Source organism: Charadrius vociferus, unplaced genomic scaffold, assembly GCF_000708025.1.
Source record: "Charadrius vociferus isolate BGI_N301 unplaced genomic scaffold, ASM70802v2 scaffold413, whole genome shotgun sequence".
In the NCBI taxonomy this organism is placed as follows: Eukaryota; Metazoa; Chordata; class Aves; order Charadriiformes; family Charadriidae; genus Charadrius; species Charadrius vociferus.
Genome location: NW_009647738.1, coordinates 1,052,235 through 1,062,616, shown reverse-complemented (window position 1 = coordinate 1,062,616; position 10,382 = coordinate 1,052,235). Strand labels below are relative to the sequence as shown.

General features: G+C 60.1%; 1 protein-coding gene across 1 annotated transcript; it reads left to right on the top strand.

The window, feature by feature from the left end:
- The first annotated feature begins 555 nt into the window (after nucleotides 1-555).
- Nucleotides 556-9,739, top strand: SH3BP1 (SH3-domain binding protein 1). The gene is made up of 18 exons (XM_009881902.1): nucleotides 556-617; nucleotides 2,479-2,521; nucleotides 2,904-3,008; nucleotides 3,427-3,503; nucleotides 3,798-3,909; nucleotides 4,008-4,084; nucleotides 4,671-4,806; nucleotides 5,447-5,515; nucleotides 5,905-5,995; nucleotides 6,277-6,419; nucleotides 6,506-6,617; nucleotides 6,713-6,794; nucleotides 7,482-7,562; nucleotides 7,670-7,786; nucleotides 8,209-8,306; nucleotides 8,496-8,625; nucleotides 8,793-8,908; nucleotides 9,393-9,739. The coding sequence occupies exons 1-18, from the start codon at nucleotides 556-558 to the stop codon at nucleotides 9,737-9,739; spliced, it is 1,998 nt and encodes a 665-aa protein (XP_009880204.1).
- Nucleotides 9,740-10,382: the final 643 nt, after the last annotated feature.

Below are 10,382 nucleotides of genomic sequence, written 5' to 3'. Positions count from 1 at the left end.
GTGGGCAGGGGGAGGAAGGGGGGGGACACACAACCACCCCAGCTGAGAGAGAGAGCAAGAAAGAGAGCGTGGGCCCTTCGCTCGGGCTCGGCAGCAGCGTGTGCTTGTCCTGCCTTGTTACGTGTTTGCTGTAATAATATTTCCCCTTTAAGGCTGGGCTGAAGTTATTTATACTTGTGGGGTGGTGACAGGAACACAGAGAGGAGCAGGAGCCCTGAACTGCTCTTACCTGATCTGCGGCGAAGGGGCGGCCGGAGGAGGAAGGAAGCTCAGCAAAAGAGAGGGAAGGAGAGAAGGGAGTCTGAAGGAGGGGAAGAGAAAGCAGGCAGGGCATCCCCAGGGAGGGACGAGGGAGGGGACCAGCCGGAGAGGCAGAAAAAGGGGGAAGGAGGAAGGAGAGGAGTACGGAGGGAGAGGTTCTCCTGGAAAAGCAAGGGGCAGAGCGGCTCTGGGGAGCCGAGGGGCTGCCGGCGTCCGATGCCAAGTGTTGCTGAGGGGTGCTGAGCAGGCACAGCCAAGTGGAGCAGCTCTCGTGGTCTCCTCCCAGCTCTCAAGATGATGAAGAGGCAGTTTAATCGGATGCGGCAGCAGCTGTCCCATCCCAACATCACCAGCCGGTAAGGACTTCTCCACTACCTGTGCCGGAGGGTTGGGAGGGAGCGGGATTCGGGTCCTGGAGGGCTTGCGCCAGGGCTAGACTGACCTTCTGGGGCCGGTGGCCAGGGGAAAGGGGGAACAACCCGGGGTTTAGAGCATCTTCAGCATAAGCTGAGGGGCTGTGGCTCCCCGGCTCCCCGGTGCTGGTAGGGTAGTGGGAAGGCTGCACTGGTGCTGCTCAGCAGAGACATGATCCCCAAGCCCGGCTACCTCTCCCAGGGCCCACAGATGCTGTGTCCACCTGGAAACGGGCCTTTCCAGAGCTTGGCTTCCCCAGGATGTGAGTGCAATGGAAAGGGACCTTCCAGCCACATGCCCTTTGCTGTGCAGTGACCAGGAGGGTGTTAGCAGCTAAGCAAAGCCCAGGGTGCCTCACAGGAGCCAGATGTCCTACATAGCTCTAGCCAGCCCAGCAGTCCGGGAGTCCCAGGATGCCCTTCGAGGAGAGGACAGGCGATCCTCGGAGGACTTATGGCTTCACACAAATCTCTCTGGCCCCATCCTACCTCCATCGCTTCCTTATTTTTCTCTTCGGCTTTCCAAAGCTCTCCCCTTGCAAAACCCAGAACTGAAATTGCAGGGCTGGGCCCTCCCTTCCCAGCCCCCTCGCTCCCTCTCTTCTACAGCCACCTCCACGGGTTACTCAGCGCTGGGAGGCCAAGCAGCACCAACCATGTCCCCTAAACCACTGGGGTCCTTCAGCCAGCCCAGCAGACCGGCCACAGGGAAGCAGCTCCTACATCCTGGTGGCCTCTTGCTCTTTTTGCATTCCCCAGAGGGGAACATGATCCCCTTTCCAATCCCTCCTCCCTCAAGATGTCTCATCTCCACGTTGGATGCGCCTCCCTTTCGTTTAATGCCGGGGAGGCAGGAGGTCTCAAGCAGCTTGTGCAGCCCAAGAGCAAGCTCTTCACCCGCTGCAGAGCCTCTCCTCTGCAGGCCACAATCTCACGTGATTTTGCTTGCCTTCAACCAAGCCGCCTCCGTTTCCTGCGGCTCCACAGCCTCGTCCCGTGTCGGCTCTGGCGGGCGGTGAAAAGAGATAAACATGAACTGGGGAAAAAGCAGCAGCAGAGGGAGAGCAAACGGGGTTCCCAGGGCACAGCAATGGCAGCGGGCCGTGAAATGAGGTTTCCTCTACGGGAGGTATCAGGGAGGTTTGGTGGTGATGGCGGCTGGTGGGTTTTGAACTTGGTTTTGAGCAGAATTTGCTGCAAACTGAAAGTTTCCTTTGCCAGATTAGCTCCTAATATCTGTTGCAAAAACAAGCAGAAAGCTGGTTTCATGTAGGCGTATCTGGAGGGGCTGGTGTTGGTCTCAGTTCCCAGCTTGACCACAAAGATATCCTTGCTCCGGCGCTGGTGACCCCACAGCCAGCAGCTACCCTGGCCTGCAAAGATGCATGCCGGGCTCCAATAGCACTGCCCTGGATTCACCTTCAAGGGAGAGGCAGGCGGCGGGGGGTAGAAGGTTTCACCAGCAAATGTCCCACCCCTGTCATGGCTCCGCTCTAGGCACCCTGTCTCCAAAAAACTGTCCACATCTGGACGTTTTGACTGTGGTGCTCTGAACTGGAAGCCCTGTCTGATGGAGTGTCCACCAGCCAGCAAGGCTGGCTGCCTTGCCCTGCTCCTGCTGTTCTCGTCCCCCTGGGCTCATTCTGCCCATAGCCTTGTGAATGATGGTCCAGGTCATAGCCAGCATCTCCTGCTTCCTGGAGCCCAAAGAGAGGTGGGTGGGACACATAAGGAGCTGCCATCCCAAGGAGGCTGGGTGGAGGTCACCCCCATCTGCTGATGGCTCTTTCTCCTTCCTCCGCAGAGCCCAAGAAGCAACCGAGCTCCTGCCGGAAGATTTGCTGCAGGTGAGGCACGGGCTGGGCCGGCAGGCGTGTGCCTGCTTGTGCCTGGGTGTGGGAACCTGCCCCCGTTCCTGCCTGTGATTTGCCCTGCCGGCACGTCCAAGTCACGGGGCTGGCATCAGCCAGCGTGCCGGAGGGCAACTCCAAGACCACAGCGTTAAGGGAATGGTTCCTGCCACGGTAAAGGGCTTTGCCATCTGCTCACAGAGAGATGAATCCTGACCAGAAGCTGTGCTCCCTTTTCCCTGGACTGGGGATGCTCTCAGGCTGTGGCGGGATGCTGGGTGGGCTCAGAGCTGGGTCCAGAGCTGGGTGGTGGCGAGATGGCCTCTGGGTGCCCACAGTTGGTGAAAGGGCTTCCCCAGTCCCATCTTTCCGCCCCCAGATCGAGCAGAGGATCGAACCGGCCAAGCGAGCGGCTCACAGTGTGTCCAAGAGACTCCAAGCCTGCTTGCAGGGGCAATGTGGCTCCGAGATGGACAAGCGAGTGGTGAGTAGAGTCCTCCCTCTGCAGCCTGTGTTCACCCCAGCTCTGTCCCCCGCCAGCAAAGGGGTCGCCAGGCCCCTGCTTTGCAGGCTTTGCTGAAGGGTGGCCTAAAGCCCAGCCCGGGTCCCATATCCAGCAGTGGCCACCAGCACGTGCCCAGATAGAGCAGAGCAGGGCAACCCTCCCAGCCATCACTAACTTGAGGCCTTCTGAGACAGAGACGATGTCTTTGTGTTGAATAACCCTCCGAAGCCCAGTTGTGCGCGTCCAGCCAATGGAGCTGGGTGGGCCAGGGGAAGATGTGGGGACCCAGCACAGGATTTGGACACTTGCTCCCATGCCATGGTGGCACGCTTCACAGGGAGGGAGCTGCCACATGCCAGTTCACCATCCCTTTCCCGATTTCCTTGGCTCTGTGCAGAAGAAGCTGCCCTTGATGGCTCTGTCCACGACAATGGCCGAGAGCTTCAAGGAACTGGACACAGATTCCAGCCTCGGGTAAGTGCCAGTGGGAGAAAGGGCTGGGGGCGACCCCAAAAGATGTCAGACCCTGGAAGAGCCACTATCTTGGCTCAGGGGCTCCCACAGCCAAGCTGAGCTGTCAAACCCTTTCCTCAGAGACAATGTTGGTCACAGGAGGAGAAGGAACAGCCAGCGCCTTCAGCCTTCAATTGCAGAGGGGGCCAGGGCCTGGCTCAGGGTCCCACATGGGTATGGGTATGGTGGGGGGTGTTGGGTCAGAAGGTGGCATGGCTCTAGCCCACAGTCATTTCATCGCTGTTCCACGAACAGGAAAGCCCTGGAGATGGGCTGCTGCATACAGAGCTCACTGGCCAAAATCCTGGCTGAGTTCGAGATTGCCCTGGAGCATGATGTCCTGCAGCCGCTCAACAAGCTCAGTGAGGTAGCCCTGACTGCCCACCCGGCTCCACTCTCCCATCTTACCTCCCCTTCCCACATCCCCAAGCCTCTGCAACTCCCTCTGGCCCCTCTCTCCCACAGGAGGAGCTTCCCATCATCCTGAAGCGCAAGAAGACCCTCCAGAAGTTGATCTCTGACTGGAACACCATCAAGAGCCGGTATGGGGCACACTGTGGCTGAAGGCAGGGTGCAGGGCACATGGGGTACAGCCCCCAGCCAGGTTGGGGAGAGAGGAAGATGACTGCCCTAGGAAGCAAATTTCCCAGGGCTGGGGGAGAAGTTGAAAAGGCAACAGCTCTTCAGGAGTGCCCAGCCAGCCCCTCTCTGTGGGTACATCCCACTCTGGGCTGAGCCACTGGCTCCGTGGCACAAGAGAGAAGGGCAGTGCTGTTGCCGAAGGCATCAAAGTGCCCTGGCACTTAGCTGTGGGTCGCTGATGGCTCGTTTCCACACTGCCTTATCTCTGACTGGAGGGAGGACAAGAGTCAACATCTCAGGAACGTGGTTTGGGAAGGGTTCTGCAGACCCCAAGTGTTTCAGGCAGCTGAGTGCTCCCCATCTTGACCCACTGGTGTGGCAGCATCTTCCTCTGGGTGATGGAAGTGAGAGGCACTGGTCTAGGAAAACCACCGCAGAGTAGCACTGTGACTTGCCATCCCCCTCGCAGTTCACATACCCCTTCTGCACACTGGTCCCACTCTGGCACTGAGGCTGTGGGTGTGCCTCTTCTCTCCCACCCCAAAGGCTGAACCAAGCTGCCAAGAGCTCCAGTAATAGTGCTGGCACTGGTGCTGGCCCGGGGGCATCTTCTGCTGCCAACAAGCTGGAGATCTTGAAGGAAGAGGAGGAGGAGGTGAAGAGGAAGGTGGAACAGTGCAAGGTGAGAACATCACTCACTCTCCCCCATGGGGCAGCTCTGGGGCTGGAGACCTGCTCCCCTCCAGCGGCTCCATCCAAGGTGGCCACCGTGCCAAGACAGATGCAGGCACCCAACATGTCCTGCCAGCAAACTGGTCCCTCAAGGAACAGAACTAGGGAGATTCCCCAAGCACAGGGGAGAAGAAGAGTAAAGGATTCAAAGCACAAGTGGCTGCAGAGAAGAGGCTCCGGGGACTGAAGCAGGGAGCTTATGGGGTCCCCCTGGGCTGGGAGCCAACTGAGTTGGGGTCTGTGCTGGGTGGCAGGGGACTTTGACATCAGTTTTCTCCACTTCTGCCCTGTTTCTCTGAAAAGCCCTGTGCCTTGTTTGGCAGAGCCCATGGGCTCACCAGAGCTGGAGGTGCACCACTTGTGCCAGGACCCTGATTGTACAGCAGGTCGCTGCCACTACCCGAATGGGATAGCGAGGCAAGGAGGAATGCCCACACGGTCCAAGCCTGCCTCACCACCATATCCCACAGATCCTGTCTGGGCAATTCATGGCCTGGATAAGGGGGCTTTGTGAAGGTTCCCCTCTTCCTTGGGTGCCAGGGAGGAGGTGGAAGGTTGGAAGGTGCTCTTCTCTGTGTCTCCCTTCCCAGGACGAGTACATGGCTGATCTCTACCACTTCTCCACCAAAGAGGACAGCTATGCCAGCTACTTCATTAGAGTAAGTCCTCTCTCGCACTCCTCCTCAGTGTGTGAACATCTCCTGGGGTATGTCTGAGCCCAACCTTGTCCCTGTCCACACCAAGACCTCCAGCCATGGCAGGAAACAGCCCCAGGCACCTGAAGATGCTCAAAGTTGGCCTTGCTCCACGCACTGTGGTTAACGCCACCACTAGCACCAACTGCACACAGAGGGGCTTGTCCTAACGACCCTCCCTCTCCAGTTTGCTCTCTACTCTTCACTATAGTCAAGGTCCCACAGGCCCCAGCGGGGGTTTCCCTTGCAGCTCCCCCTTTGCCCTGTCTCCATGCGGGTGCAGTGTCCCGGGGGTCTCTCCAAGAGAGGCCAGTGCCGAACTGAATGCTGTTTGTCTGTCCCCTGTGCGGCAGCTGCTGGAAATCCAAGCCCAGTACCACCGGCAGTCCCTGGGATCGCTGGACTCGGCTCTAGCAGAGCTGAAGGAAAGCCACAGCCAGACAGGTACCCGCTAGCTTTCCATGTGGCCCGGGGAGGGCTGCAGCTGAGCCCGGAGGATGCGAGAGTGGCCAGAAAGGCGATTTTTCCCTCTTTGCGCCTGCAGCTGCCTCCCACGTTGGGCTGGTGGGATGGGAATCGCAGCCCGAGGTGGGCTGGGGATGCTGCCCTGCCCTGCTTCTGCCTCCACTCAGCCAGCCCCGGCTAGGAGCAAGGTGCTGCAGTGGCTAGATGCTGGATGGCCCTGGGGGCCGCCATCCCTCACAACATTCACCTCCCTCTTCCAGAGCCCTCCTTCACTGCAGACACTCCGGTGGCAGGGTACTATGGAGTGCCCCTAGAGACGCACCTCAAGAGTTTGGGCCGGGAGATCGCGCTGCCCATCGAAGCCTGTGTCATGATGCTGCTGGCCTCTGGCATGAGGGAGGAGGTGGGCAGCGCTCCTGACCCCCCTCCCCCCCCCTCCCCCAAAATGCAGCTGTCCCCGCATCCCTTTCCTTTTCACCCCATGCCCAGGGACTCTTCCGGCTGGCGGCAGGCGCCTCCGTACTAAGGAAGCTGAAGAGCAGCTTGGCCAGCGGCTCCAACGCCCTGGAGGAGTTTTACTCTGACCCCCACGCCGTGGCTGGTGGGTGCCAGAGAGGTGGGATGGGGGGACACAATTGGGCAGTGCCTGCCGTCCCCCAAACACCGTCACCCCCGCCGCTCCCCCTCCCCTCCCAGGTGCGCTGAAATCCTACCTGCGGGAGCTGCCCCAGCCTTTGATGACCTTCGAGCTCTACAACGAATGGGTCAAAGTGGCCAGGTGGGTCTGGGCATTGGGGTGGAAAAGCCTGGTGGGGCTCAAAAAGGCCCCCTGCCACCCTCCCTCATCCCTCCCAGCACTCAGAGCAGGGCTGCTCAGCCTCGTTCGCCACATGGGGAGATAAGGACAAAGTGCGTGGTCTGTCCCATGCTCAGCAGAAATCCAGATGGCCCAAAATCTCAGAGAATAGCAATAAACAAACATGTCAGGGCAAGGGAGAAGGCTGCAGCCTTTTTGATTGCAAGAAAAGCTTAGCCTATGAAGACCCGCTCAGCCTCAATGGTGTCAGCCACACCTCACCGGGCCACTAGCCCAGCTTGGCCTCTTGCTTTCAGGGTGAACGAGGTGGCAGAGGAGGCACAGTAAAAAGCCTGGGGGAAGAGGGAGAGCAACTTTTCTAAAGGCATCAGCTCAGCGCCATTGATCCCCGTAGTGCTGGTGAAATAGGGTTGTTGCTTGTGGCAAGGCAATGCCCTCCCCCTCCAGGCCCACCGACAAGCTATATTCGTGTCACATTAAATCCCTTTGAGCCTTTGGGGCGCAATTTTGTCAATGCCTGGGCAGCAGCAGGGCATCTGCATCCCCACACGGGGCAGAGGATGCTGGCCTCCCTCCCTTGCACGCCGTGTCCCTCTCTGCCGTAGGGAGCGGGCTGAGCTCTCCATTCCTCCTTCTTCTCTCTCGCAGCTTAAAGGACGTTGACGGCCGCGTACAGAGCCTGCAAGACACCTGCAGCCGCCTGCCCCAGGAGAGCTACAACAATCTGAGGTGTTTTGCAGGGATGGGGCTTCTTCAGCCCCAAGCAATCACCGGGGGCAGCTGTTCCCTCCCCAGATCCGTCCTTACTGCTCCCTCACTCTCTTTTTACCCCACAGATATCTGATCAAGTTTTTAGCCAAGCTGGCCGAGCACCAGGAGGTGAATAAAATGACCCCCAGCAACATCGCCATTGTGCTGGGCCCCAACCTGCTGTGGACGCAGCAGAGCACAGGGTAAGGGCTGGTTCGGAGGGGTGGGAACCAGCTCAGTGTGTCCTGAGCGCTAATGCCATGGGAAAGGCTGACCCTGAGGCCTTCAGGCTGGTCTAAAGCACCTCTTCTGTCCTCAAGTCTCCCATGTACACGCACTCCCCAAGCGGCACGTCCCCTCACTAAGCCCATGTCTGCTTAGCCACTCTGTAAAGTAGCAGAGGAAGAGGCTGAGACCCAAAGCACTTGTGACATGGATGGCCTCCAACACCGTTGGCCTCCAGCACCAAACTGAGGTTTCTGGAACAGGGAACAAGGCCACCTCCCACTCTCCCACCCCCTTGGCTGTCTTCCCTTTGGGTTCTGCCCCCCTCAGGAATGAACACCAAACGGGTTAATGTCCCCCAAAACCCTTTTCTGATGCCTCCCCCACCCCTGTCTCTCAGAGACCCTGTGCAACTGGACTTGGCCTCCGTCTCCTCCATCCAGGTGGTGGGCGTGGTGGAAGCCCTCATCCAGAACGCGGACACCCTCTTCCCTGGAGGTAGGGCTAGGGCCTCCCTCGGGGGGGGCTGCAGCAGAGTGAAGGGTGGGGAAGGGAAAGGGACATTTCTCCGTCCCCAGGAGGAGGAAAGTGGGGGGCTGCTCCGGTTCCCCACTGTGGGGTCACCGGGGGAAGATCTGCATGGCAAATGCTACCTCACGGGGTGTCTCCTCCTTGCTCTCCACCCAGACATAGATTTCAACGTCTCAGGCATGTTCACACCACCTGCAAACAGTGGACTTGGCGAGGCCACCTCAGTGGAAGAGCCATCCCCTGAGCCCCCTCTGGCCAGCAGCCCCGCTCTCTCAGATGGAGAGGCGTAAGTCGGGTGGAAGCTGGGAGCTCTGGCTGTCCCAGCTCTCCCCATGTCCTCCCCTCATCCCACCCCACATCATGGGCCGTATCCTTGCCAGATGGATGTGAGGTGCCTCACAGCCAGGACCACCATGCCCGACCAAAGGCTGACTTGCCCCATTCTCTGCACAGTACCTTGAGGGACCCTGAGGCCGGGTCCCAGCCGGCATCCCCACCGGTGACCAGACCGTCTTCCGAAGCTGCAGGGCCACCAGCTCCTCAGATGACCGATGACACTGCCCGCAAAGGTTAGTGAGCCCCAGACGGCACAGTTCTTGGGAGATGATACCTCCCCAAGCCCACCCCCTCTGCTTTGCCTTCATCCTGCCATTCTCCACACGAAAGGGTGCTGGGGACATCACTGCCACCAAACGAGAGGAAGGGCCTCTGGCTAGGGCAGCACGGCCAGGATCTGGCCCCTGATTGCATGCTCCATCCCCAGCCGAGGTGGCACCGCAGGGATGGACATGGCCCGTCCTCCAGTGTTAGGTGAACACCACCCGTAAAGAGGTGTCAAAGCTCGTGGCCCCTTGTGAAGCAAAGAGGGTGGGAAAAGCCTCCAAAAGCTGGTGTGCGCTTGGGTCTACAGTATGGGAGCTGGACAAGGGGCAGCTTGTCTGTCAATCTGCCTGCAGCCCCCTGCCTGACCGATGGCTGGCACCGCAGCTCCCTCTGCCCCGGGGAGAGACCCTGGCAGAGGGGACCCCAGCCCACCCCGGCTTTCTTTTCCAGGCAAGCGCCCAGCTCCAGCCCGACCCACCATGCCACCACCGCCCGTGGCCCAGCCTCGGAGCACGGCTCCGGGCCCGGCGGCCCCCGAGCACACAGCGAGCCCCAAAGCCCGGCCACGACGGATGGCTGGGGCGCCCAGCCGAGCCCCCTCCGTCCCACCGCCGCTCCCTCCCCAGCCGGCACGCCGCCACAGCCGAGATGCCCCATTGTCCCCAAAGCCTCCCGCTGGCGAAGCCGAGGTGGAGGCTGCCATGGACTGTGCCCCAGACGAGGGGAAGCCGCTGCCTGTGGGAGAAAGGAGCCCCACGGCCACGTCACCGCCAGCAGGACAGCCCACAGAGAACTGAGCAGGGCAGGGGGGCACAGGGGCACCACAGGGCTGGAGGAATGGGCCCTCTTGGGACCCAGCAGGCACTGTGGAAACATCAGGGTGGCCCAAGGGACAGAATGCCCCTCCAGCTCCACCATCTTGCTCCCTTGGCTCACGCCAGCCAGGACCCTCTGCCCACCTCCCTTCGCTCTCTCGTCTCCATGGAGCCTTCCTCCCTGCGCTGCCATGTCCCTGACGGGGAGCCAGGCTGGGCTTAAGACCCTGTCACCCCCTAAGGGACCCAGCTCCCAGCCCAGGTTACCTCCGATCGCGGATGAGCCAACCCCTTGTGTCCCCGTGGGGTCCTCCCGTGCCTGGGGAGCCGGAGGGGGCGAGGGGGAGAGGCTCCCAGGCACTGCCCACGGTCTTTGGGTCGGCCTGGGGCCATTCGTGGGGCACGCAGCCACAACCCCAGCTCCTTCTGCCCCATTTTGCCTTAAAAAGTGTTGCCCCAGGAACACACAGGCACAGGCTGTTATATATATATATATAAATACATACATATATTTTGCAACTAAATTATTTAAACAGCTGGTGTCACAGTGGTGGCCGGGGGTGAGCAGGGGGGAGCCTGGCAGCCCGAGGTGCGGGAGGGCGCCTGCCCGGCCGGCCGCAGGCTG

What these genes read in the sequence shown, in the direction of transcription:
- SH3BP1 (XM_009881902.1), top strand. Translation starts at nt 556, where the DNA reads ATGATGAAGAGGCAGTTTAATCGGATGCGGCAGCAGCTGTCCCATCCC. An exon ending in GGAAGGTGGAACAGTGCAAG is followed by an intron (nt 4,807 to 5,446) that starts GTGAGAACATCA and finishes CTCCCTTCCCAG; the next exon opens with GACGAGTACATGGCTGATCT. An exon ending in TGGACGCAGCAGAGCACAGG is followed by an intron (nt 7,787 to 8,208) that starts GTAAGGGCTGGT and finishes CCTGTCTCTCAG; the next exon opens with AGACCCTGTGCAACTGGACT.